This window comes from Ciona intestinalis, chromosome 10 (genome assembly GCF_000224145.3).
Source record: "Ciona intestinalis chromosome 10, KH, whole genome shotgun sequence".
Taxonomy (NCBI): Eukaryota; Metazoa; Chordata; class Ascidiacea; order Phlebobranchia; family Cionidae; genus Ciona; species Ciona intestinalis.
The window spans coordinates 1,144,966-1,168,178 of NC_020175.2; the positions used below are offsets into that span (position 1 = coordinate 1,144,966).

General features: G+C 32.0%; 1 protein-coding gene across 8 annotated transcripts in view; it reads left to right on the forward strand.

The window, feature by feature from the left end:
* LOC100180679 (zonadhesin-like) overlaps positions 1-23,213 on the forward strand; it is a 61,259-nt gene that overhangs the window by 14,301 nt on the left and 23,745 nt on the right. For 6 of the 8 annotated variants that reach the window (XM_026836389.1, XM_026836390.1, XM_026836394.1 and 3 more), the window contains exons 34-93: positions 229-345; positions 572-775; positions 1,019-1,138; positions 1,433-1,558; positions 1,896-2,045; positions 2,314-2,436; positions 2,682-2,798; positions 3,099-3,224; positions 3,544-3,669; positions 3,954-4,079; positions 4,289-4,408; positions 4,763-4,885; positions 5,093-5,209; positions 5,484-5,609; positions 6,169-6,294; positions 6,449-6,577; positions 6,757-6,882; positions 7,048-7,173; positions 7,408-7,536; positions 7,887-8,012; positions 8,245-8,367; positions 8,530-8,655; positions 9,115-9,240; positions 9,589-9,717; positions 9,988-10,110; positions 10,366-10,491; positions 10,744-10,872; positions 11,058-11,096; positions 11,162-11,287; positions 11,649-11,774; positions 12,111-12,233; positions 12,502-12,624; positions 12,748-12,873; positions 13,210-13,338; positions 13,637-13,762; positions 13,967-14,092; positions 14,327-14,455; positions 14,896-15,018; positions 15,312-15,428; positions 15,714-15,839; positions 16,091-16,213; positions 16,579-16,707; positions 16,920-17,042; positions 17,246-17,371; positions 17,678-17,803; positions 17,965-18,090; positions 18,223-18,354; positions 18,566-18,691; positions 18,940-19,065; positions 19,322-19,441; positions 19,651-19,773; positions 20,042-20,164; positions 20,387-20,509; positions 20,850-20,975; positions 21,146-21,271; positions 21,456-21,581; positions 21,974-22,099; positions 22,269-22,385; positions 22,455-22,586; positions 22,856-22,975. In XM_026836389.1, coding sequence (XP_026692190.1) covers positions 229-345; positions 572-775; positions 1,019-1,138; positions 1,433-1,558; positions 1,896-2,045; positions 2,314-2,436; positions 2,682-2,798; positions 3,099-3,224; positions 3,544-3,669; positions 3,954-4,079; positions 4,289-4,408; positions 4,763-4,885; positions 5,093-5,209; positions 5,484-5,609; positions 6,169-6,294; positions 6,449-6,577; positions 6,757-6,882; positions 7,048-7,173; positions 7,408-7,536; positions 7,887-8,012; positions 8,245-8,367; positions 8,530-8,655; positions 9,115-9,240; positions 9,589-9,717; positions 9,988-10,110; positions 10,366-10,491; positions 10,744-10,872; positions 11,058-11,096; positions 11,162-11,287; positions 11,649-11,774; positions 12,111-12,233; positions 12,502-12,624; positions 12,748-12,873; positions 13,210-13,338; positions 13,637-13,762; positions 13,967-14,092; positions 14,327-14,455; positions 14,896-15,018; positions 15,312-15,428; positions 15,714-15,839; positions 16,091-16,213; positions 16,579-16,707; positions 16,920-17,042; positions 17,246-17,371; positions 17,678-17,803; positions 17,965-18,090; positions 18,223-18,354; positions 18,566-18,691; positions 18,940-19,065; positions 19,322-19,441; positions 19,651-19,773; positions 20,042-20,164; positions 20,387-20,509; positions 20,850-20,975; positions 21,146-21,271; positions 21,456-21,581; positions 21,974-22,099; positions 22,269-22,385; positions 22,455-22,586; positions 22,856-22,975 — 7,503 coding nt within the window. The remainder of the gene's footprint in view (positions 1-228; positions 346-571; positions 776-1,018; positions 1,139-1,432; positions 1,559-1,895; positions 2,046-2,313; positions 2,437-2,681; positions 2,799-3,098; positions 3,225-3,543; positions 3,670-3,953; positions 4,080-4,288; positions 4,409-4,762; positions 4,886-5,092; positions 5,210-5,483; positions 5,610-6,168; positions 6,295-6,448; positions 6,578-6,756; positions 6,883-7,047; positions 7,174-7,407; positions 7,537-7,886; positions 8,013-8,244; positions 8,368-8,529; positions 8,656-9,114; positions 9,241-9,588; positions 9,718-9,987; positions 10,111-10,365; positions 10,492-10,743; positions 10,873-11,057; positions 11,097-11,161; positions 11,288-11,648; positions 11,775-12,110; positions 12,234-12,501; positions 12,625-12,747; positions 12,874-13,209; positions 13,339-13,636; positions 13,763-13,966; positions 14,093-14,326; positions 14,456-14,895; positions 15,019-15,311; positions 15,429-15,713; positions 15,840-16,090; positions 16,214-16,578; positions 16,708-16,919; positions 17,043-17,245; positions 17,372-17,677; positions 17,804-17,964; positions 18,091-18,222; positions 18,355-18,565; positions 18,692-18,939; positions 19,066-19,321; positions 19,442-19,650; positions 19,774-20,041; positions 20,165-20,386; positions 20,510-20,849; positions 20,976-21,145; positions 21,272-21,455; positions 21,582-21,973; positions 22,100-22,268; positions 22,386-22,454; positions 22,587-22,855; positions 22,976-23,213) is intronic. The other 2 variants (XM_026836392.1, XM_018813832.2) reach the window with 2 other exon arrangements.

Genomic DNA, 23,213 nt, shown 5'->3' on the forward strand with positions numbered 1-23,213 from the left:
GTTTAAAATTCACTGGACTCTATAATATACTGGTATTGTATATTATAATACAGTGCAATGTCCCTTTGATATCATAATATGGTGCTGGGATAAAAAAGCGAAACCACCAATGTTTTCTGCTTTATTGATCAACTTTATTTACCCTATTTTAGAAATACTTGTTGGCTTTTGTGGTATATTTGATTGCTATATAACTTGGTTATTGATCATTTTTTCCATTTCTTGTAGGAATCCTTGGTGAATGTACATCTGGTTCATCATGGAGTCGCTGGATGAGTGAGGACACCCCTGTGTATGTTGAAGGTGATGTTCAACTCCTTTCTATACTCAGAAGCAAGTATCCAGGTATGACATTTAATAGAAGTGTTTTGCTATATCTACTGTAAAAAATATCATTTTAGTTTAAAAGTGACACAATTGATAATGGACAATAAGAATATTACATATTCATTTAGTGGAAAATTTATTAGCAGAACTTAAGAGAAATACATTAAAAAAACAATACAAAATGATAAGTATTATAAACATTTGTTACTGGTATGTAAGAATATTATTCTCACCATTTATTCAGATGAAGTTTGTGCATCACCAACTGCTGTAAGAGGAAGATCCAAAGATACTGGTCTTGTTTACTCCATGACCCAGAACTTTCTCTCTATTCACAACTTGCTGGGTTTAATTTGCAGCGATGTGAAACAAAATATTAGAACTTGTGACAATTACGAGGTTCAATTCTGTTGCCGCGATAGGCCGGTTATTGCATACGACTCCCCAGGTTCGTTTTTGAGTTAGTATAAAATTTTTTATAAGTAGTTAATTTTTTTGAATGTCATTTACATTTGTAGCTGTGTTCCTTAAGTTTGTACTTATTTTAAATAGGTATTTTAAAAAGGGTTCTCCAAAACATTGTTTATAATAGACACATAAGATGTTTTTAACGACTGTTGTGTTGCTGCTAATATTTAGGTTTGATTTTTGATACTGGGCTTTTGAGATAAACACAAATTTTTGTTTTTAGATGTAAATGAATGTCAATACCCTGACATATGTGCCCTCAACTCCGAGTGTGTAAACACTGAAGGAAGTTTCTATTGTGAATGTAACCAGGGTTATGTCAGTGATGGTGAAGCCTGCATTGGTAAATACACAACATTTCTGCACAAATTTATAAAATGAAAAATTATTCTAATGTTGTAGCTAAGCAATTATAAAGAATGTAATATTAAAAAAATAGATTTGTCTGAGCAGCTATTCACGTATATTTTAAGAAAATAAGTGATTAAGAAATTAAGTTATTAGGAAAAAAGTGATAAAACCAAATATGTTCCAAACTTTTGCATAAAAAGAAAACTAAGTTATTTCCACATTCCATGAAAATTACCCTGTGCGACTAAGAATGGTTTTAGAAAATAATATTTAATATTTTTTTCAGATTTTAATGAATGTCAGAACATATTGTACCTATGTGCTCGCAATGCCACTTGTGACAACACAAATGGAGGTTTTGAGTGTCAGTGCTTACCTGGCTTTGTGGGGGATGGCTTTACCAAGTGTGAATGTGAGTTGCTTTTAATTTTATTAAAAGTTAAATATCAACATAAATTGTTGCTATCATATTAAACAGAAAGCATTTGCATTTATAGTCGTTTTCATGAAGAGCAAAAAGTCGTTTGCAAATGTAATTCATTATTGCTTGCATTTTGTAAAATGTTCTGTTGCATTGACCTGTCACATATGTTGACCTATCATATTCAGGGCTGTTATAAATACACCACAGTCAGTTTTAAGTTCTGGTATTGGTTCTTTAAACGTTTTGCATAGAAATAACTATACTATCATATGGACAATGCAGACTAACCATTAAATTATGTTTAAGTTATGTTGTTTTATTTCAGTGGAAGTCACTACAACCATAGAACCAACTACTGCACCATACGTATGTGATAAAACATGTCATAAGAATGCTTATTGTAAGATAGTTAATGGTGTTTCCACTTGCCTGTGCAAAACTGGGTTCAGTGGATATGGAGACATTAACTGTGCAGGTAATTATTTAAAGAAGTTTGTGAGTTAAATAATAAGGTTTTAAAGACTTTTTAGGTTTCTGTAAAATTATCTTTAGGTAATTTATTTTAAAGCTTAGCTTCTGTGATCTTTTCTGTCTTTTTGTGATTTTCTAAATTGTACAGGCTGTACAGTACAGCAGACACTCTGTTACCAATAAACCATTATAACTCTGAATTTAAAGAACTATTTATATTATATGTGTACTTTTCTGGATGTTATTGAGAAACTTTGGTTTTATAATTTCAGATATAAATGAGTGTATGTATCGTACACACACATGCACTGCTGTACAAACATGTGTGAACTTCCCTGGTGGATATTCATGTCAATGCATACCTGGATATACAAACGTAAATGGATACTGTGTTGGTAAGTAGCAGCTAGTTGGTTCTTTACCTTTGTTCCAATGTGCTTTCTTCACATATTGGCCCTTTGCTTGGAACCTCAACCGTATTTTGATTATACACTAAGTTACGCTTATCTTTACCCCTCAAACATTAGAATAGCAGCACTTTTGGTTTTGGTAAACTTGCTTTTGCAACATTAAACAACCGTGTTCAAAGGCATCACTGCAAATCCTAGTAAATCCACATAACCAAATGTTTATATTACAGATATAAACGAATGTGATAGCAACCCTTGTGGAAGTGGGCAGTGTAAGAACACAGCAGGAAGCTACAGATGTTATTGTGAAGTTGGTTACTATAAATATAATGGAGACACATGTTCAGGTATGCACTATTTTAAAATTTCAAAATTTTGTATCTGAAAAAAGTAAATGATCATGTTAGGTGAGAAATTTAAAGTTTTATGTTGCTGAATGCAATTTGAAAGTTTATTTTATATCTAAAGTTTCATATTATTAAGGTAAATCTCTTTTTATGACATATAAACCAAAACTTTTACCCTGTTCATTTTGTTACCAGATATATTCTGATAAAGTCTTGGCAGACAAAATGTTAGAATAGGGTTAAGTTTTATATACTCAAAGAGCCCTAACAAAACTTGTACATTTAATAAAACGTTTCCAGACATCAATGAGTGTCGTGAGATACGAGGTGTATGTGGGGTGAACAAGACTTGCACAAACAATGTCGGAAGCTACACTTGTAGCTGTAAGAGTGGATTTATTACGGAGGGGCCAGATCAATGCACAGGTGAGAACAAAAACGAGACTATGCTTGCAAGACATGTCACTTACACACAATGAAGTCTGCCTCCAAATAATTACCTACATTTTAGTAATTTTGCAAGCATGTTTAAGTTTAAGACATTTCTTTTACAATGGAAATTAGGTAAATGAAATGTCATACTAAATACTGTTTAGTAACATGCTAAACATTTGTTTACCTATATCATTTTTAGTTTTCTTTCAGTAACTATGCATGTAAATATAATATATTATATTAGGTATGCAACATGATAAAAAAAATCATTTAAGCACTTACCTAGTTACATTTGAATCATTGCATGCAGATATTGATGAATGCAGTGAAGGCATTGATAATTGCACTGAGTTCAAGGATTGTGTGAATCAACCTGGTTCGTTTAAATGCGTTTGTATTGATGGATATGAACCTGATGGCCATGGGAAATGTAAAGGTAAATATTATTATAAGTTTTGGATTTAATTCTTTCACAACGGCTCACTGATACAATTTACAAGCAACAAAACGACAGTTGTAAATATTAGATCAGGTAAAATACAAACTGAGAAAAAGTGTCAGCTTTTAAATCCTCACAATATAATTTATCTTTTACTGGGTATAAAGACAATTGCAGAACAGAAAATATGTACTGTATAAACATTTGTTTGGTCACAAAAATATCAATATAAAGTGCATTAATAAATTAATAAGACTTTGATTTTCATTTGTAACCCCCAGATATTAATGAATGCACCAAAAAAGTTTATGATTGCCCGGTTAACTCTAAGTGTATAAACGAGGACGGTGGTTATACTTGTTCATGCTTGAATGGATTTGAACTCAACTCTGAAGATCTTTGTATTAGTGAGTTATATTGGATTAATATTCTGAATTATTTTTATGTTACCTTAAATTATTTAAACGTTTTATTTTTGTTTTCATAGTAAAACTGATAACATTTCAGGATAAAACAAATAGATAAATTAAAAGCTATGCAGTATACAAATACCGCCATATATTTTGGTAAATTCGGATTTTTGAATTCCCCCCTCTAAATTGTAATTACTTACCAGATATTGATGAATGTATTGGTGTAAACAACTGTTCACACAACGCAAGTTGTACGGATACTGTTGGAAGTTATGTATGCAAGTGTAATGATGGATATACTGGATCTGGTATCTTATGCAAAGGTAACATAAGTTTATTGTAATATGTTAAGACTGGCTGATTGATTTTTCATTTAGTTAAAATTTGTAAAAGGTTAGACACTGCCAATGAAGGTGTAAAACAATTTATGCTGCTAACCAAAAAGTTTTGTAAATATGATGTCTATGACATTTATAGCTGTTGCTGCAGTATTCTGTTCTATTTTACATGAGTTAGCTCATAAAGTCACCTTGGTACTTGAGATATAAGCTAGAGTTGGTCCATTGCCCTAACACCCACTACAATCCATTAGTTTTTTGGCAGTTGGTAACTGTGGTTTTATTTTACATATACAGAGCAAAAAACAAAATTTTACTGTATATATATCTTCAATTCAGATATTGATGAATGCGCGTTGAAGACACACAACTGTCACAACAGTGCTACATGCACGAACATACCTTCTACTTTCACTTGCGAATGTATTGAAGGCTTCACTGGTGATGGATTCATTTGTGCAGGTCGGTCTTTACACAATATATAGGCCACATGTGAAAAATTCAACAAATAATGTTCTTATTTATATTTTTTAAACTGCTAAAAATGTAATTAAGCACTTGAAATGTAACATACTCACTTTGGGGTTTTGCTCACCACTGTGAATATTTAGTATTTTTATGTAAATGTTTTGTGCACTGCATTTTTTTACCTTCTTTTATATATTGCAGATATAAATGAATGTGAGCAAGATGTTTGTGGTTCAAATGCAGAATGCATTAACCGAGTTGGAACTTACGAATGCAAATGCCTTGATGGGTTCACTCAGTCTGGCGCTGAATGTATAGGTATACATGTGTTTCTAAAGTTCTGCTTTGTACTTTTTCGATGTACAAGTTTTTAAAGTGCAGCAATGCAGTTTCCATTATGGTCAAGTGCAGGCCGTGTAACCTGAGGTTATTTTTATACCAAAAGTCCTTCTACATACACATATAGTACACTTAACACTAACAATAAACTATTACTTTACATATATTGATGCCCATTTTGGTGCATGATGCTTATTAATGACATCTTGTATTTTCAACATAACATATTACCCTGTCACACTTTAACATTTAGATATTAATGAATGCAAGCAACAGCCACCAGTTTGTCCCGACAACTCTCTTTGCTCCAACACTGAAGGAAGTTTTACTTGTAATTGTAAAACTGGTTTTACTGGAGATGGATTAACATATTGTGTTGGTGAGTAGCTTGACTGGTGAAAATGATTAAAAGCAGATAGTTTCGAATAATTTTTTTTATTTGTTTGCGAATTAGCTAAAGCTAGGTGTCTTTTATTTGTAAGTAGTTCTTTAAAGGTAGTAACGACATTGCTAAAAATACTTAACTATATGAAAATAGAATGTTCCCATCTACATTTTCAACTACAGAAAAAATTCTAAGGGTTATAGCTTTTTTTTTAAATACAACAGCTTTATTTGTCGTTAATAATATAATAATAACAAGATGTAAAGGGCCAAGTCTGGCCTAAATCCCAGGTCCTCACAGACCTCACCCATACAGAATAGAATAGAATAGATGTAAAGAAACAACAGCAGTTGTTAAAACATGCTTACAGTTAAAAACATATTTACATTTATGTGGAAGTAAGTAAGGTGGTCGCTACACTTAGCGGGCAAACAAGCCATTTGTGTTAAATATTTTTGAGTAAACTCCTAGTAGAGATCAAAGTATATGTAAATACGTGAAGCGTTTGATAGGTCGTTAAAAACCCTAACATGACTGATGTGCTAAATTTCAGATATTGATGAATGTCAAGATGATCCATCTTTATGTGGGATCTTTGCCGATTGCAGTAATAAGGTTGGAAGTTATTCCTGTGTCTGTAAAGATGGATATGAGATGAACAATGTTGGGCAATGTGAAGGTAATATAAATCTATAGTTTACTATTAGTAAAAACTGTTATTTCCAGGTATAACTATTTTATCTTTTTATTTTTTTTATTTATCAGTTTTTTTAAAAACTTTTTGTATGTATAATTAAAGTTGTCCTGCATTTAACAAATAACTTAATATCCAGATGTGGATGAATGCATCACTGGTGACCAGAATTGCCAAATCAATTCTAAATGCTTGAACACTGCACCTGGATACGAATGCCCATGTGATACTGGCTATAAAGGAGAAGGCAAAACCCTTGGTTGCTCAGGTAACTAACCATAATATATATTTTTTACTTCTGCTACCAAGAATAATGTAAATAAAAACAATAGTTTGCTTGAATTGGCTTTTTTTATTTTACCATATGCCACGAAATACCAAGTTTGACATTTTTTCATATTGTTTAAACTTATGCCTTTTGGTGGATTATTTATTATTTTCTTCTAGATGTGAACGAATGTTTGATTGGAAACACAACTTGTGCAAGAACAGCTGAGTGCATTAATCTACCTGGGAGTTACAAATGTAAATGTGGTGAAGGTTTTACTGGAGTTCCCACTGTTAACTGTACAGGTGAGGCTGTCATACAAAGCTATTTTAAATTATTTAACTTATTAACAATTTGTAGCTATGATGCAAGTGATAGATAACTTCACTACTCAAAACACCAGCCATATATAACGAATAACCCTAAAGTTCAAGAATTTTTCTATTAGAGTTTCCCATAATTTTTTACAGAAATCAATGAGTGTATTGGTGACGTACCAGCCTGTGGAACAAATGCTGTTTGCACCAACACAGACAAAGCATTCAGATGTACATGTCTGGTTGGTTATACCGGAGATCCAACTGTGAAGTGTACAGGTAACTTTTTGGAACAGAAAGCCTAAATGAAAGTAACATAATATTTCAAGGTTTAACAGCCACACTTTTAACCAATTCCTTTTTGTTTATTTTATTTCTAACATGATATAAGGTTTTTGTCTTCGCTGTCATGTCTTATTTCTATGATAATTGGATATGATCTTTAGTATTGTAATGGAAATATTAAATGATAAATAACAATTATACATGTACTAAACTCTCTTCAATACGCAGATATTGATGAATGTAGTATTGGTGCTGATACCTGCACTACTGAGCAAGATTGTAAAAACAGACCTGGTACTTATGTGTGTGTTTGTAAAAGTGGATTTACTAAAAATGAAGTATCTCTTCAATGTGAAGGTAAAGACAATATATAATTAAATATATACACAGCTAATAAGGGTTTGAGCAAAAAATTTGCACATAATGTGCTCTTATTTTCAATTTAAAAAGGATTTTAACTTGTCAATAGAAAAAATAAAGAGAAAATAGGTGCCTGTAAGACTATAACTGGGAATCCATTATCTATGTAGTCGTTATTACACATAACAATTTTTATAACAGATGCATAAAACGCAGATTTTCTGGTTAGTTTCAATTGGAAAATTACAGTCTATATATACATTATATAAATGTCTCCATTTTAAAGTTTTTAATTTCTCATATCATTAATATGGTTTAGACTTATATAAAGCTGACTAAAATTTCAGATATTGATGAATGTTCTACTGGTGTTGACGATTGCACTGGCAAATCAGAATGTCTAAACACCATCGGTAGCTTTACATGCAACTGCTTGCCTGGATATGCGATACAAAGTGGAGCTTACTGTGAAGGTTTGACACAACCAACGTTAATTGTGTTATTAGGATGCTAATTTCAATAAACAAATAAAATTTTGATACACAATACTTCACTTAATTGTAAATGTTTTTAAACCAACTGCAATGTAGAGTATTGTGCTTCCCTACATCTATACCAAAGCAATCATCAAACTTTGTTTCAGTTTTATTTTTTTCATCACCCACCAAAGCTTCCAGTTTTCTAACATTTCTTTATACTGTACAGATATAAATGAATGTACAAACTCAAGCTCTTGTCCTGAAAACTCTGAGTGTTCTAACACACTTGGCAGTTATGAATGTGATTGCTTTGATGGATACTTCCTAAATAAGAGCAAGCATTGCCAAGGTAACAACAATGTTTGTTTTTTTGTTAATTTTTCTATAATTCTGATGAATATACGTTAAAGGCAAATAAAAATAGAATGCATGCAAAATGATAGTTGTTATAAAATTATATGTATAAAATATCTACACTGCTTATGAAACTTATCATATACTTTCTTAACAGATGTCGATGAATGTGCAGCTAAAAAATATGACTGTGGTGCATTTGCTGAGTGTGTTAATATAGATGGAGGGTATGATTGCAACTGTAAGAATGGATATGAACTCAACAGCTTTGATGTGTGTGAAGGTAAGATTACTACTGTATAGTTTGGAACTTATGAATTAATAGATGTTGTATTCAAATTCTAAAACATTTCAAATAAAATTTATACAATGCTTAAGTGTTTAAGCATTACAACATATACGGTAATTTTTAAGGTGGTTTAAACCCCCCTAATGAAATGATAAATTATTAAACTACAATGAAAACAGAAAATATTAAGTTGCTTAATCGTCTAAGAAACAACACACAAAGTTTATTGAATGAGTATCTCTATAAACAGATTATAAAGATTAACAATTTTTACTAAGTTCCATATACATGTACTATTGTGTGCCTGAAAACACTGTTTTTTTAAAAATCAGGTGTACAATTGTACACTTTAGTTTTATTTGCAATTCCTGATAATTTGGGTGACCCATTAGTTACTACAGTGTTGTAGATTTAAACCTACTACTAAGTTACCTTATTTTCCATTCATTACAGACATAGATGAATGTAGTACAGGGACAGCTACCTGTGTTTTGAATGCTGAATGCTCAAATGAAGCTGGTACTTTTAAGTGTACGTGTGTGGAAGGTTATACTGGTGATGGGAAAACCCTTTGTTCGAGTGAGTTGTGTTTTCTTTGTGTGTTGATTATTATTAATCATCACCCAATAGTGTCCTTTTGCACATATGTGGTAGCTACATACACAGTGTCTCGTTTTGCACACCATTTATATTGGCTTCATACACCTCATGCTTAAAGTTTCAAATTATTACTAGTAGTTGGTACAATCTTGCTTACAAACTTGTATACAAACAATGTTAGCTGCATCAAACTTAACCTAGTATCATTGACTCAAAATTCACTTTAATCAAATATTACTGCTTTTGAATTCTACGTTTTTAAAGCACTTACAACCTAAAATTAAAAATGCACTGTTTTTTTTTGATATCTTTTGTGTGTTTTCTCAGATATCAATGAATGCAACGATGGAACACATAACTGTGCATCCAATTCTAGATGCACTGATACTATTGGCTCGTTCACATGCTCTCCTTGTTTGCCTGGTTTCAAAGGTTCTCCGTTCAACTCTTGTGAAGGTATATATTTTGTTGTTATATATGTATTTACCAGTTTTTTGGAACTCTGTAATGCACATTCAGTATTAATAAGCAGCTTCTTGGTTATGCCCCAAATGATCTCAAATATTATCTTATTGTCTATGGGTAGATCCAGATTTATATTGGCCACTAGTACAGTCATACAACTCATGTTTAAAAGCAGCTTACCCCTGCTTGATGAAAGCATATGTGTTTAATTAAATAAGATTATCAGCTTTCTGAACTATATTTTTTCACATTCCTCTACAGATATTGATGAATGTACATTAGGATTGGCTGGTTGTCATGACAATGCAAGTTGCCATAATACAATTGGTTCATATCAATGCAAATGTGACAGTGGCTACAGTGGTAATGGCTTTACTTGCAATGGTAAGAACTAACATTATATAAATCAATTTTTTAGTTAATCATTGCCTATGTGATCCTAATTTCTTAGTAATTGTGAATTATGAAATTAGGTTCCAAAATCATTGTGAAACTAAGGTGTGAGTAACCAGTACTAATTTTTCTTCAGCCAAAAAAATTAATGGGACCAAACATCTATGTTTTATTTTGTTATCCATTCAACAAATAATCCGGTGGTCATTTCAAACTTAGAAAGTGTAAAATACGACTTTGTTTTAGATATTGATGAATGTTCTAATGAACTTAGCAAGTGTGCTACACATGCATCGTGTGAGAACAACCCAGGTTCATATACATGTACATGTAATGTAGGATTCACTGGTAATGGATCAGTCCTTTGCACTGGTGAGTAAACATGACAATAAAGTATATTTGCTATTTAAAAATTATTGCTTTACCGACAATGGGACATGCTGAAATATAACCCCTAATATTATAACAAAAGGACAAAAAATACCACTTAAATTGAGTATCCATTCTACACAACAGACAGCTATATATTTCTACAACATTTTTTGTTATAGATTGCATAGGTGCTGTTGTAATTACAAAAGAGCAGTATATTTAAAATTTATGTTTTGAAAATACTGTTTTTAGATATTAATGAGTGTGAAGACACAAGTTTAAACAACTGTGTTGAGTTTGCTGAATGTCTCAATCTTGCTGGAAGTTTTCATTGCCAGTGTTTGTCTGGATATACAGGAATCCCAACTGAATCATGTTACCGTAAGTCATTAGAAGTTTTCTAAAAAATGGAAATCTTTGTAAAAATGTCGTGTCTAAATCGCGTGTCCATTTTAAATAAATCTTTGCTGTCTATTTTAGCCCTTTTAGGTTTTACGAATTATAGGAGTGTGTTAAACTAGTTGTTTTAAACCTTTTTTGATAAACTCAATATTCATTTAATACAGGTGTCACTGTCACTACAGTACCACCCACCACAAAGCCAGGTAAGTTTAAACCATGTTTATAACCTACAGTAGGATATCAGATTTTTATATGTATTTGGCACCAGATATTGATGAATGTGCACTTGGCACACATAGTTGCCACCCACAAGCAGAATGTATTAATACAAGAGGAAGCTACCAGTGCAAATGCAAAGCAGGCTATGAATACCATGCTGACTTCACTTGTGTCGGTAATTGGAAATAGATAAGCAAGAAAAGTCAGGCCACTTGTATGCTCGGTGCACATTTATCAAGTAGATTGTAGTTTAACTGCATTTTAAGTGTCCTAACTTTTCTTGCATTAAGTTTACACCACTTAAAATGTAGTTTAACTAAAATAAAATGCAATTTTAAAGTCAGATGTCCTAAACCAGGACTGGGCTTTCCTAAAATCTCATGATAATATTTAAAAACGCTACCCTAAGGAAAGCATTGTAGAAAACTTAAGACTTCTTATTTAAACCTTTAATTTTTACCTTTTTCAACACTGATAATGAGACGACAAAAAATGATTGAAACACAACTTGACAACCTTTTCAACTTATTTTTTAGATGTAGATGAGTGCAGTGTGGGTACTTCACAGTGTGGTGACAACTCAAATTGTCAAAACACAATTGGCAGTTATACTTGTGTATGTGCTGATGGTTTTGTGAGCAGTGGACTATATTCATGTGATGGTAAATACATTATTATAGTCTTTACTATACAGTCTAACTTACAGAAATACCATATTTTTACCACACGTGTATTGTAAAGTGTGTGCTCATTCATTTTAAGTGTAAAATAAAATTATCTTGGATATTTTATTCTAGTATAGCTTTTCACTTGTTTTGCCAAGAGATATTTATTCCAGAAAACTTTCATATATTTAAGCATTTTGATTAAACTATCTATTATTTAAAATTCGCTAACTTATAAAGAACTGTCTTTTACATGTGGATCTTGTTTTATTACAAACGTTTAAAAGTATGGGAAAAATATGTGCAAAATTACAAAATGAGGTTTACATGCAGATGTTAATGAATGCTTGGAGAACCAGAACCTCTGTCCACATCCTTCAGAGTGCTCCAATAATGTTGGAAGTTATGAATGTGTTTGTAAAGACGGATATCAAATGGACGGTGGTGTTTGTGGTGGTAAGTAAAAAGTGGCATACACGTTTATAAAGTTAATATGCGATTTATAATTTGCCCAAATTCCTGGTGCCTTTAGATAGCTGATTTTGTAAACACAATAACTTTTAATTTAAATGGCAGTTTTTTTTGTGTTCAATAATATAAAATTAATTATCGGAACAAAACAAGAATGAAGAAAATTGAAAAAAAATTTGAAGCTACCGATGTTTAAATAAAACATTGTAAAACTTGCTTTTATGCTTTGGAACCACATTTGTTTATTTTTTAGACATCAATGAATGTTTATCCAACCCAAAGTGCATGCAACGTTCCAAATGTGTCAACACAAATGGTTCATATGAATGCATTTGTAGAAATGGATATGAAATGTCTCTATCTGGAGGCTGCACAGGTATTTCTTAGATTCGTGTTTTGTGTTACGTACTGTGTGAGTTTATTTTCAAAGTTGTGTCATATAGAAAATGGGGTCATTTTTTGTTGTGAATTTTTGTTTAGATTTGATTTATTTTTTCAGATATTGATGAATGTACTGTTGGGTCTGATAAATGTGCTGGAAATTCCACTTGTTCTAATACAGTTGGAAAGTATAACTGCACCTGTAACCTCGGTTACACTGGTAACCCCTTGCAGGAATGCATTGGTAAGCAATTATCTGTTTAAAGAGGCACATAACTATTTTTCCGCTACTAGGAATATTTTACTCAAAAATCGAATTTTAGAAAAAAAAAAAATAAAGGTTTGCATAATTCAATATTTTGTTTGCCTTTTAACATATATCGTTTTTGAAAATTTACATCAATTAATGTTTACACAGTTCTTATAAAGTCTATCTATATGTCTGATAAAAAATTGGTTTAATTTAGTCTAGGTTAAATTTGTTTTGCATGGGAGGAGCTCTCTAATCTCATTTTTTGGGAAAAAAAACGTTTTTTTTAATGAAGAAGTTTGTTATTTATGAGAAAATAATTGCCTGCAGATTTAAATGAATGCATCGAGGTAGTGGATGCTTGCCTGGATAACTCAGACTGTACAAACAATGTTGGTAGTTACACGTGTACTTGTAAAGAAGGATTTCAAGAAACAGGAGACAATGGATTTTGTGAAAGTAAGTCGTAATTTAATATCGATGGTTTATATATCTAGCTGAAACTGTATGGTCTATGGTAAATGCAATTGGCCTATTCAGTTTTTATGGTGTTAAAAAAAAGAAAGGCTTTAATGTGACTTCACCTTTTTTTGGCAAATTTCATGCAACTAGCAATAATATTTTAGTGATTCTGAGATCTTATTAAAACTTTTTCATTTTTTATGAATGAGATATTCCGACCAAGTATGATAAGGCCTGAGGTGTATGCCAGGGTTGCTTTGATATCTTCAATATAATATAATTGTTTTTTTCATAGATATTAATGAATGTGAACAAAGATCCAACCCATGTGCTGTGAATGCTACGTGTGAAGATACTGTTGGAAGCTTCAGTTGTTTGTGTCAACCAGGATTTACGGGTGATGGTTACAACTCCTGCGTAGGTATGAAACGACTAATTCATAACACGAGCACCTAGACATATTTTTTATTAAATTTTTTTCTTATTTTAGTTTCTTTTTCTATTTTTTCAATTGCAGAAGCATAATGTTTATCTAAACAATCCATAATTAACCCCGGCGACACTGCCTCATTATTTAATTAAAAGATTTAGAAGTCTAATGATTTAATTTTGTTTACTTATTCAGACTTTGATGAATGTGGTTCCAGCAATCATACATGTGTACAGAAATCCACATGCATCAATACTATTGGATCATACAACTGTGAATGTATTGAAGGCTACACTGGAGCAGGGGAAATACTTTGTGAAGGTAATTACTGTTTTATCATAAGTTTTTAAACAACTTTTTTGTACGTTTATAGCAGTGGTTTAACTATCTAGTTACACAATTTCAATAAAAAAGTTGTATGTTTGTGCATGATCAATAAACAAACCAAAAATAAGTTTGGGTACCTAATCAAAATGTGGTGGTGGCCCTTGAAATTAATATTTAAGAATGCCTTAGTAACAGAGTTTTATAACATTTAATAAATCTACATTTCAGATATAAACGAATGTTCTTTACCTGACATCTGCAATAATCCTTCTGCAAGCATCTGTGTAAACTTACCTGGCACTTATAGATGTGATTGCAATGATGGGTTTGTTCTAAATGAACAAGGAGCTTGTATAGGTAAGTACATATCATAACAAGCTGTCAAATTCACTCTGAAGTATGTGAAAATGTGTTTTTTTTTTATATGATATATATATGAAGACAAGGCTACTGTGGGATGTCACAGAGTTTAAGTTCCTCATACTGATTGTTATCATAACTATTGCAACTGTTAAGTACCAAAAGTGGGCTGCAGGTTTGCATTTAAATTATAAAGTACAAAAACATTTCTGAAACTAAGTAATGTGAATTAAAGCTAAGCATTAAATTCAACAATGTTATGCCGATTTTCGTAACAGGTTTTTCAACCTGAACAATCTTTAAAGCAGCTAATTTAGACTGAAAAACGTATTATACTTTGTTGTTTTGTCTGACATCTGGCAAACTTTATCATGAGTATTTTCATTATGCCTGGTAGCAGAAGTAACAGAATATTTATTATAGTCAACTTTTCTTAGATAAAAACGAATGCAACGATACTGGGTCATGTGATAGCTCAGCTGTTTGCACAAATCTGAATGGTTCGTTTGAATGCAGTTGCAAAGAAGGCTTTACTGGAGATGGAAAGACCCAGTGTGAAGGTTGGATATGTTTCTTTTATTAACATCTGTTAAGAGTTGGTCTTCCTTAACTTCCTTAACAATGAACATGGTCTGTGGTTCTGTAACCATTTTGAATTACTTTTGACCAGGGGTGACTATAGGTTACTGCTGTTAAAGCACTTTGGGCAATGTTTCTGATTTTTAAACATAGTTTTGTACAGCACACATACACTTAACTAACTTTTAGCACATAAACACTTAACCAACTTTTAGCATGCAGACACTTAACTAACACAGCAATGGATATCATATTAATTAAAGCATTTTATCAGATATCAATGAGTGCGATGTAGGGAATGTGTCTTGTGCACCTAACTCAAAATGTGAAAACAAAATTGGGACTTATATCTGTACATGTGAAGATGGGTATGCTGGTGATCCATGCGTTGGTAAGTATATGTGATGTTTAGGGGTACCTGGGTTGATATTGAATATATTTTTAAAAAGAAGTACCAAGCTTTAACAGCCATGAATTCCTATTTAAACAACCCTTAATTTAAAATTGTGAATATTCCTGAAACTAACATACATTTATAAAAAAATATACAATTCTAAAGCCCTGTTTATAGCATCTGTGGGTTTTTGTTTTACACTTTATTTTCAACAAGTTTACAGTATTAAAGTATATATTGCCGTTTAAGAAGCAACAGCATATTAAGCTTAATATGTTCCAGATATAAATGAATGCAAAACTGGAGATGCGAGCTGTGATGTAAAAGCTCAATGCACAAACACTAATGGAAGCTTTAGTTGTAACTGCAACCTTGGTTACCAAGGCGATGGTTATGGTGGTTGTGAGGGTAAGTCTTAACTATGTAAGGGTTGATTTTAATTGTGGTTTGCTTAGTGTTTAAAGTTAGAGTCCTGTAACTACAAACTACAGGGATCACTGCTTAATGCTACTACTGTAAATAAATAAATATAATATGTGAATATGTGATCAATTAGAGGGTTGTCAAAACTAAGAGTCACCATTTAACCTTAAGTCTCAAAAAAACTTTTAATTAATTTGTGCAGTGTACTTATTTATGTTTCATACTTACTCCACCAGATATTAATGAATGTGAGACATCAGACACGTGTATTGAGAATGCAAAGTGTTTAAACACTATTGGAAGTTACTCATGTAAATGTGAGGATGGTTTTCAAGGTGATCCATATAGTGTTTGCACTGGTAAGTGTGTTATAATATCTTTATAGTAAGCTATATGGATTATAGCTAGAGTGAATACCAGAGTCGTAGAAACATCGAGTAGTCCAACTGCCGCCATTTTGTTTCCAAAATCGAGCAAAAGCGGTGACTTTCGCAATGAATTTAAATAAACTGGTTAAGTTTTGTTTGCGATTTCCTTTTGTGGGAAGGCGTAAAATAGCTTATATTTACCTTATCAAACATTCTTCGCGAAAAATTTATTTAATTACCCATATTAAATGACTAAAATGTTACAAATTCCATTTATTGTGGTAAATACAAAATTGAAAAAAAAATTTTTTTTTTTTGTAAATTTATCAAATATTAAGTAATTTAAAAATTTCCAGATATTGATGAATGTTTGCTTGACCAAGCCAACTGTAATGAAAACACTGAATGCATTAACCTGGTTGGATCTTTCATCTGTTCGTGTAAAACTGGATTTGTACAAAACCCATCATCGAATCTATGTGAAGGTAATTAGCATTAACATTGTGTTTTTGTTCCTTACTATATCAATCAACACAGTATAAAATGGTATATAACTTTTTAGTTTAATGTATACTAATCTGATCTACTTCAATGTGTTGGTTTTTAAAAAATACAGTTCTTGAAGTTTAGCCTTAGCCAAATAGTATCTACAGTAAGGGTTGTCACAGTATTCACCATTCTACATTTATTTTGATAGATGTAAACGAATGCAACGATAAATCATTGGTGTGTCGACCAAACTCGGAGTGTGTGAACTCACCTGGAAGTTATGTTTGTAAATGCTTGGAAGGATTTGAGGACATAAATGGAGATTGCATAGGTACTACTTTTGTTTCCATATATTTTGGATTTAAATAACATGTATCTATGGTTCATTTCTGCTTCACCACATTAACTAATTGTTCTTAACTATCATTCCTACATTTCTTTGAGGTTTTCAAATATATATTTATGTTTGCAAATATTGTTTTATCCCATACTAAATGTTCTGAACAAGATATATTACCATTTTTAACATCATAGACATACAAGAATGTTCATTGGAGCCAAAGAAATGCGCTCCAAACTCTAAATGTGAAAATAATGTTGGAAGTTTCACTTGTACTTGTGTGGAGGGGTATGCAGGCGTGGCAACCGAAGAATGCAAAGGTATAATACATTCAGATTCAGTATATATTCTGTGATTAATCTTAGCTTTGTTCAAAACCAGTTTACACATTTTGATGAACAGTATTAATTTTAATTATTGAACTAGAAATTGTCTGAACTAGAAATAGAAAAGTATTTTATTCCCTAACCCATTTCACCGAGAATATGCTTAAATATTGTTAGTTGTTGTTCCAAATTAAAAACTTTTGAAGAGCATGAAAATATAAAACATAAAAAATAGAACTGTTGATCCTTCAAAAATAAAAAGTTCCAACTTTGGAAGCAGTTATCACCAATTACGTACAGATTATAATGAGTGCATTCTCGATGACATCAAATGCCAAGACAATTCTGATTGTGTGAACACCATTGGAAGTTATGAATGCCAATGTCAGGAAGGCTTTGTATCTGCTAGTAACAATACTTGTAAAGGTATGTTCAGATACTTTTTTTACACTGAATTAATTTAAAGTTTGAAGTTGCACTATTTGTCACAAATGAATAACAAACTCAAAAATTAATGTTAATTAATCAAGATTTGGATTATCTTTAAAGCTTACATAAAAAGTTACATGGAATCTATTTATTCACAGATTTAGACGAATGTGCTACGTCTCCCCCGAAATGTTTGTCTGATTCTGATTGCATTAACACTGTTGGCTCATACACATGCACTTGTAAAGATGGATATATTGGAGATGGCTTATCTGGTTGCATAGGTAGGACATTAGTTAAAACATGCTGTAGTTATAGCAAGCATTCTGGAATTCTAGCAATAAAATGATGCAATGCTTGTTAAACCATTCTTTGTAAAAGTAAATTCAATATGTTTTTAATCTTTATTTTCACAGATGTTGATGAGTGTGTTACACAGCTTGGTGTATGTGGCGACTCTGCTCAGTGTGAAAATACACTGGGTAGCTATACATGTACATGTAAGGCAGGTTCCACAGGTACTGGGGATGGTTCAGGTGCTTGCTCAGGTACTTGTGCATATTGTGCAATTGAAGTCATAGTTTTCAAACTTTAATTAGGTTTTTATTTTTTGTACCATAAGTTACTTAAATATCACCTGGAAATTCAAATACTAGATGTGCCACATGTTGGATTCTACTGTAGATTGATTACATTTTGTTCACTTTGCAGTTTCAGATAAGTTGTATACCCTGTCTTTTTACATACTTTTCTTCCTAGATATTGACGAATGTAAACTGGAGTTGGACAACTGTGGTACAAATAGTTTGTGTGAAAACACCGAAGGATCTTACAAGTGCGTGTGCAAAGATGGGTACACTGGTGACCCCCTTGTGGAATGTATAGGTTGGTAAACTAATTTATTTGGTAACTAGATTTATTGTGTTGATAACTTTTACTTAAAACCTGCATAGGGTATAGCTAAAACCCTATTCGGAGTGTTCTTTGTTATGTCTTTGATCAATGTAGTTCCTATGAATCAGATAAAACTTCCACTCCTATTAAGACTGTTGTTTCTCATGTTGCTGATTAATTTAATTGATATTTTATAAAGTTTTATTTATATGAATACCAAGTTTTCTATTTGTACCCAGATATTGATGAATGTAAGATTGGACGAAGCAACTGTTTAGCTGAAGCTGTATGTGTGAACAACAATGGTAGTTTCCGGTGTGAGTGTAGCATTGGTTTCCAAGGAGATGGAGTAACAGAGTGTGCAAGTAAGTCATTACAAGTATATCACATTGAATATAATTTATTTCTCTTTATTTGAGTTGGTAAAGAATAACTGAGTATATAAGTAAGTTTTGTGTTGAGCGAACAAGTTGCAAGTTTCTCAATATACTTTGCTTTTATTTTCTAGTTATGTATATATTGTACTGTATGTGCCCTGCCTCCTAAAACCCTTATTCTTATATTATTACAGTTTTTACACTTTCCTGCCTTTCATTTTTGCACATTTTAACTTGTTTTCAGATTTCGACGAGTGTTTAAAAGATGTATGCCACCGTCTTGCTGTGTGTGTTGATACGGAAGGAAGTTTTGATTGTTACTGTGAGGATGGTTATACTGGAGATGGGAAGTTTTCATGCCAAGGTAATTGCAAATATTTTCTTATTGAATATGTTGCAACATACAAAGGTATAGGTTTGGCTGTGGTGACTATTAAGACTATGTTAGCTGTGAAGATTTTTTGCAAAAGTAGGTGCTAAGATACTGTTTTTTTGGGCCGTTTTCATAAATTAACTTCCTTATTATTCTCTGTCTTTATTTATATATTGCATTCGTCTTACATTACAATACAGATGTGGATGAATGTGACCAAGGTACAGATAATTGCGACATCAATGCACAATGTAATAACACACCTGGAAGCTTCACATGTTCGTGTCTGGATGGTTTTCAGCTGATTAATGGCAACTGCACAGGTAGTAACTTTTATTTGGATTTAGTAATTAAAATTTGATATGGTACTAAAGGAGGGAAAGTAGTCCTAAGGTGTATAGGCCTTTATATTTTCTATGCTATCATGCATGTTTTTGTCCCTAACCTGTAATCTTAAATGCTTTAGAAAAAGTAATAGTGCCATTTATTATACTTCTAAAAAGTTTAATCATTATTTCAAAAAAACTGAGTTATTGTAGGGTGTAATCCTAATTTTTTAACCAAGCTGTAAATGTTTATTCTTTTCCACAGATATTGATGAATGCAGTACTCGAAAACCATGCACAGAGAATGCTGAGTGTTCAAATACATTGGGCAGTTACTTATGCGAGTGTAAGAATGGATATACAGGTGTTGGGGATATTTCATGTACAAGTAAGTCTATTTGAACCACCTTCTCCACTTATATGTTGAATTTTTAACTACACAAATTATTATGTGAACTGGTATTGACATTTTTGTATAAAGGATCATTTTCTTTTGATCCTCTTTATTTTACCGATAAAAACCTTCCCTTTTCCCTTCGTTTGTTCATTTTTTCCAATTATGTTCGTCATCAGAGGCAAATAGAACTGATAATATGTTTACGTTCTCCAGACATAAATGAATGTGAAAACACCACTATATGCACTGAGAATGCTGACTGCATTGATACTGTTGGAAGTTATGAATGCAACTGTAAAGATGGATTTGTTGGAGATGGGAACGTATACTGTTCAAGTAAGTGCATGCTTAACCTTTAATGGGTTGTATACATTTAACGAGTGGTTCTTAATTTTACTATCATATGTATAAAAGTGTGATAAATTCAAGTTAAAGGGGTATATAGCTTAAACGTTAATATTTTTTTGCTTATTTAAAGCTTTAAACTAAGCTTTAGAAACTGTGTTGCTATGTTTGCCGACCATTAGTTTGGACAACTTGTAACTGACCACAGGGGTAGAGAAGTTAATATGTATTTTTTAGAAACAATTATTAATGATAGTAGTGTCTTATCCTTAAACCCAGGGTTCTCCCGCTACAAAACAGTCACTCTAACCTTCCACCTTTTGTTTTTAAGGAGAGGATAGCTGCAAGAGTGGAAACCACAACTGTTTAGATATAGCTGAGTGTGTAAATTTACCTGGTTCTTATGTTTGTAAATGTGCACAAGGATATACCGGTGATGGGATTACTTCTTGCATAGGTGAGGAGAAGTATAAAAATGGATAATATTTTTTTGGGAACTGTGTATCTGTTGGTATCTTGTTTAAAATCATTAAGTTGTTTATATGACTGTTATTTTAGAGAGAATTGATAATGAATATTGAGGTTTTCATTGAATTGCAACTACATCATGTAATATATTCGTTCCAGACATAAATGAATGTGAGAACAAAGATAGCAATGAGTGTCCAGACACGGCCACTTGCAGTAACACAGATGGAAGCTACACATGTGCTTGTATAAAAGGGTATACTGGCAATGGATTAGAATGTCAAGGTATACTTATACTAATAACATAATGCACTCCTCTCTAAATGCACTTCTCTCGACTTATTTTACAAGTTCCTAATTTTTTATAAGAACTAAATTTTTTTAACATGCTATTTTTATTCCTTATATTTGATTTTTTAACTATATATTGTTTTTGAAATATACCTAAAAGAAGTTTTGTTCCTATTAGATATTGATGAGTGTAACACTGGAACAGACAACTGTACAGAGAATTCACATTGCATGAACACTGCTGGAAGTTTTGTCTGCTCATGTATAACAGGATACACTGGAGATGCAACAGTAGCTTGTACAGGTATGCTAAGTTAGTACATGTCTAATCTTTAATCATTGATGATAAAAGATTTAGTTTCAAGTAAAGTATTTGGCTCTTGTCTGATTTTGACCGCATTGAAACTTGGTTTGTGCTTCGGTTGCAGCCTAATGCTTATCAACTTATAACAAAACCGAAGTATTTAACAACTATCTAACTGTAAACTGGTATATTAACTTAATAAGGAAAGGTGGCGGAATTTAAACAATGTGAAACGAATATACACAAATTTTAAACAGTTTTTTTTTAGTTAAAATGGCGCTGAATTTACGTAAATATTTCAAACGTAAATATTTGTTTTTCAGTTTCTTTTGTAAAATATTTATTAAGTTAGCTAGAATCTTTATTCTGACTATCATAAAAATATTTTTCAGATATTGATGAATGCTTCAATGAGAAGTCTGTATGTGCAAGGAATGCTGTGTGTAACAATACAGTTGGGAATTATTCCTGTGTATGTAACACAGGGTATACTGGGGATGGCAGCACTATATGCCAAGGTAAAATATTGATATATATTTGTTCTAAACAATTTATACAACAGAATTGGGACAATTGCATTTTGTCACAAGTGGGTAACATTTAGTTCTGCTTGTGTCAAATTCCTGAATTTTCTAAGACTGGTCCGAAAAATTCTTTTAACTGTTTAACTTATCTTATCTTTTTCAGATATCAATGAATGTAGCACATTTAAATGTCGTGAAAACTCTGAATGTGTGAACAACGTTGGCAGTTTTGACTGTGAATGTGTAGATGGTTATGAATCAGATGGTAGCCTATGCACAGGTAAGGAAATAAAACACAAAAAAATATCAAAGTTTTAAAACTTCAAAAATTAATATTAAAATTTTTTAGACATTGATGAATGTGTGAAACAAACTGATGATTGTGATGTCAGCGCTGATGAACAATGCTTTAATATTGATGGGGGTTGGGAGTGCGGATGCAGAACTGGTTTCAACCAGAACTCTGAGGATATCTGTGAAGGTAAATGCACAAGCTTTTTTTTAACGCTTAGCCATAAAACTCTTTGGTTTTTCTTAATTTTTTGTGCTGGAATAGAGGAGCATTTTCATTAGTATGTTCACATTAATCTGTCTGTTTACTGTTTATAGCGGCTGCAATTTTTTAATTTGTGGGCTGTATATATACTTTATATAAAAGCTTGTTTCAACAACTCATTTTTATCTAACTTTCCCCAATTGGACAGATTAACAATGTTATTTTGTTTTTAACGGTTTTTCATTATTTCTTAGATGTGGACGAATGCAATGAAGCAAACAACTGTCATGATAATTCCACATGTAACAATCTACCCGGCAGCTACGTGTGTAGGTGTGAAGATGGTTTCCGTGGTGATGGTATACAATGCGAAGGTTTGTGGACAATTTGTTTTGTTTCTTTAAATAAAAAAATGTATTATTTGGGCTAAGGCACTTTCTTTTAACTTGCTTAATTGTCTATAGATATACTTAACATCACTTTTAAGGTTGTTTTTTATAGATTTGTTTATAGTGTTCAAATATATATGTTTATATATTGTTTCCACATTATTTCTGCATTTTTTAAACTAGTTTTGCTAGGTTCTACATTACGAAGCATACAGCTTCTGCT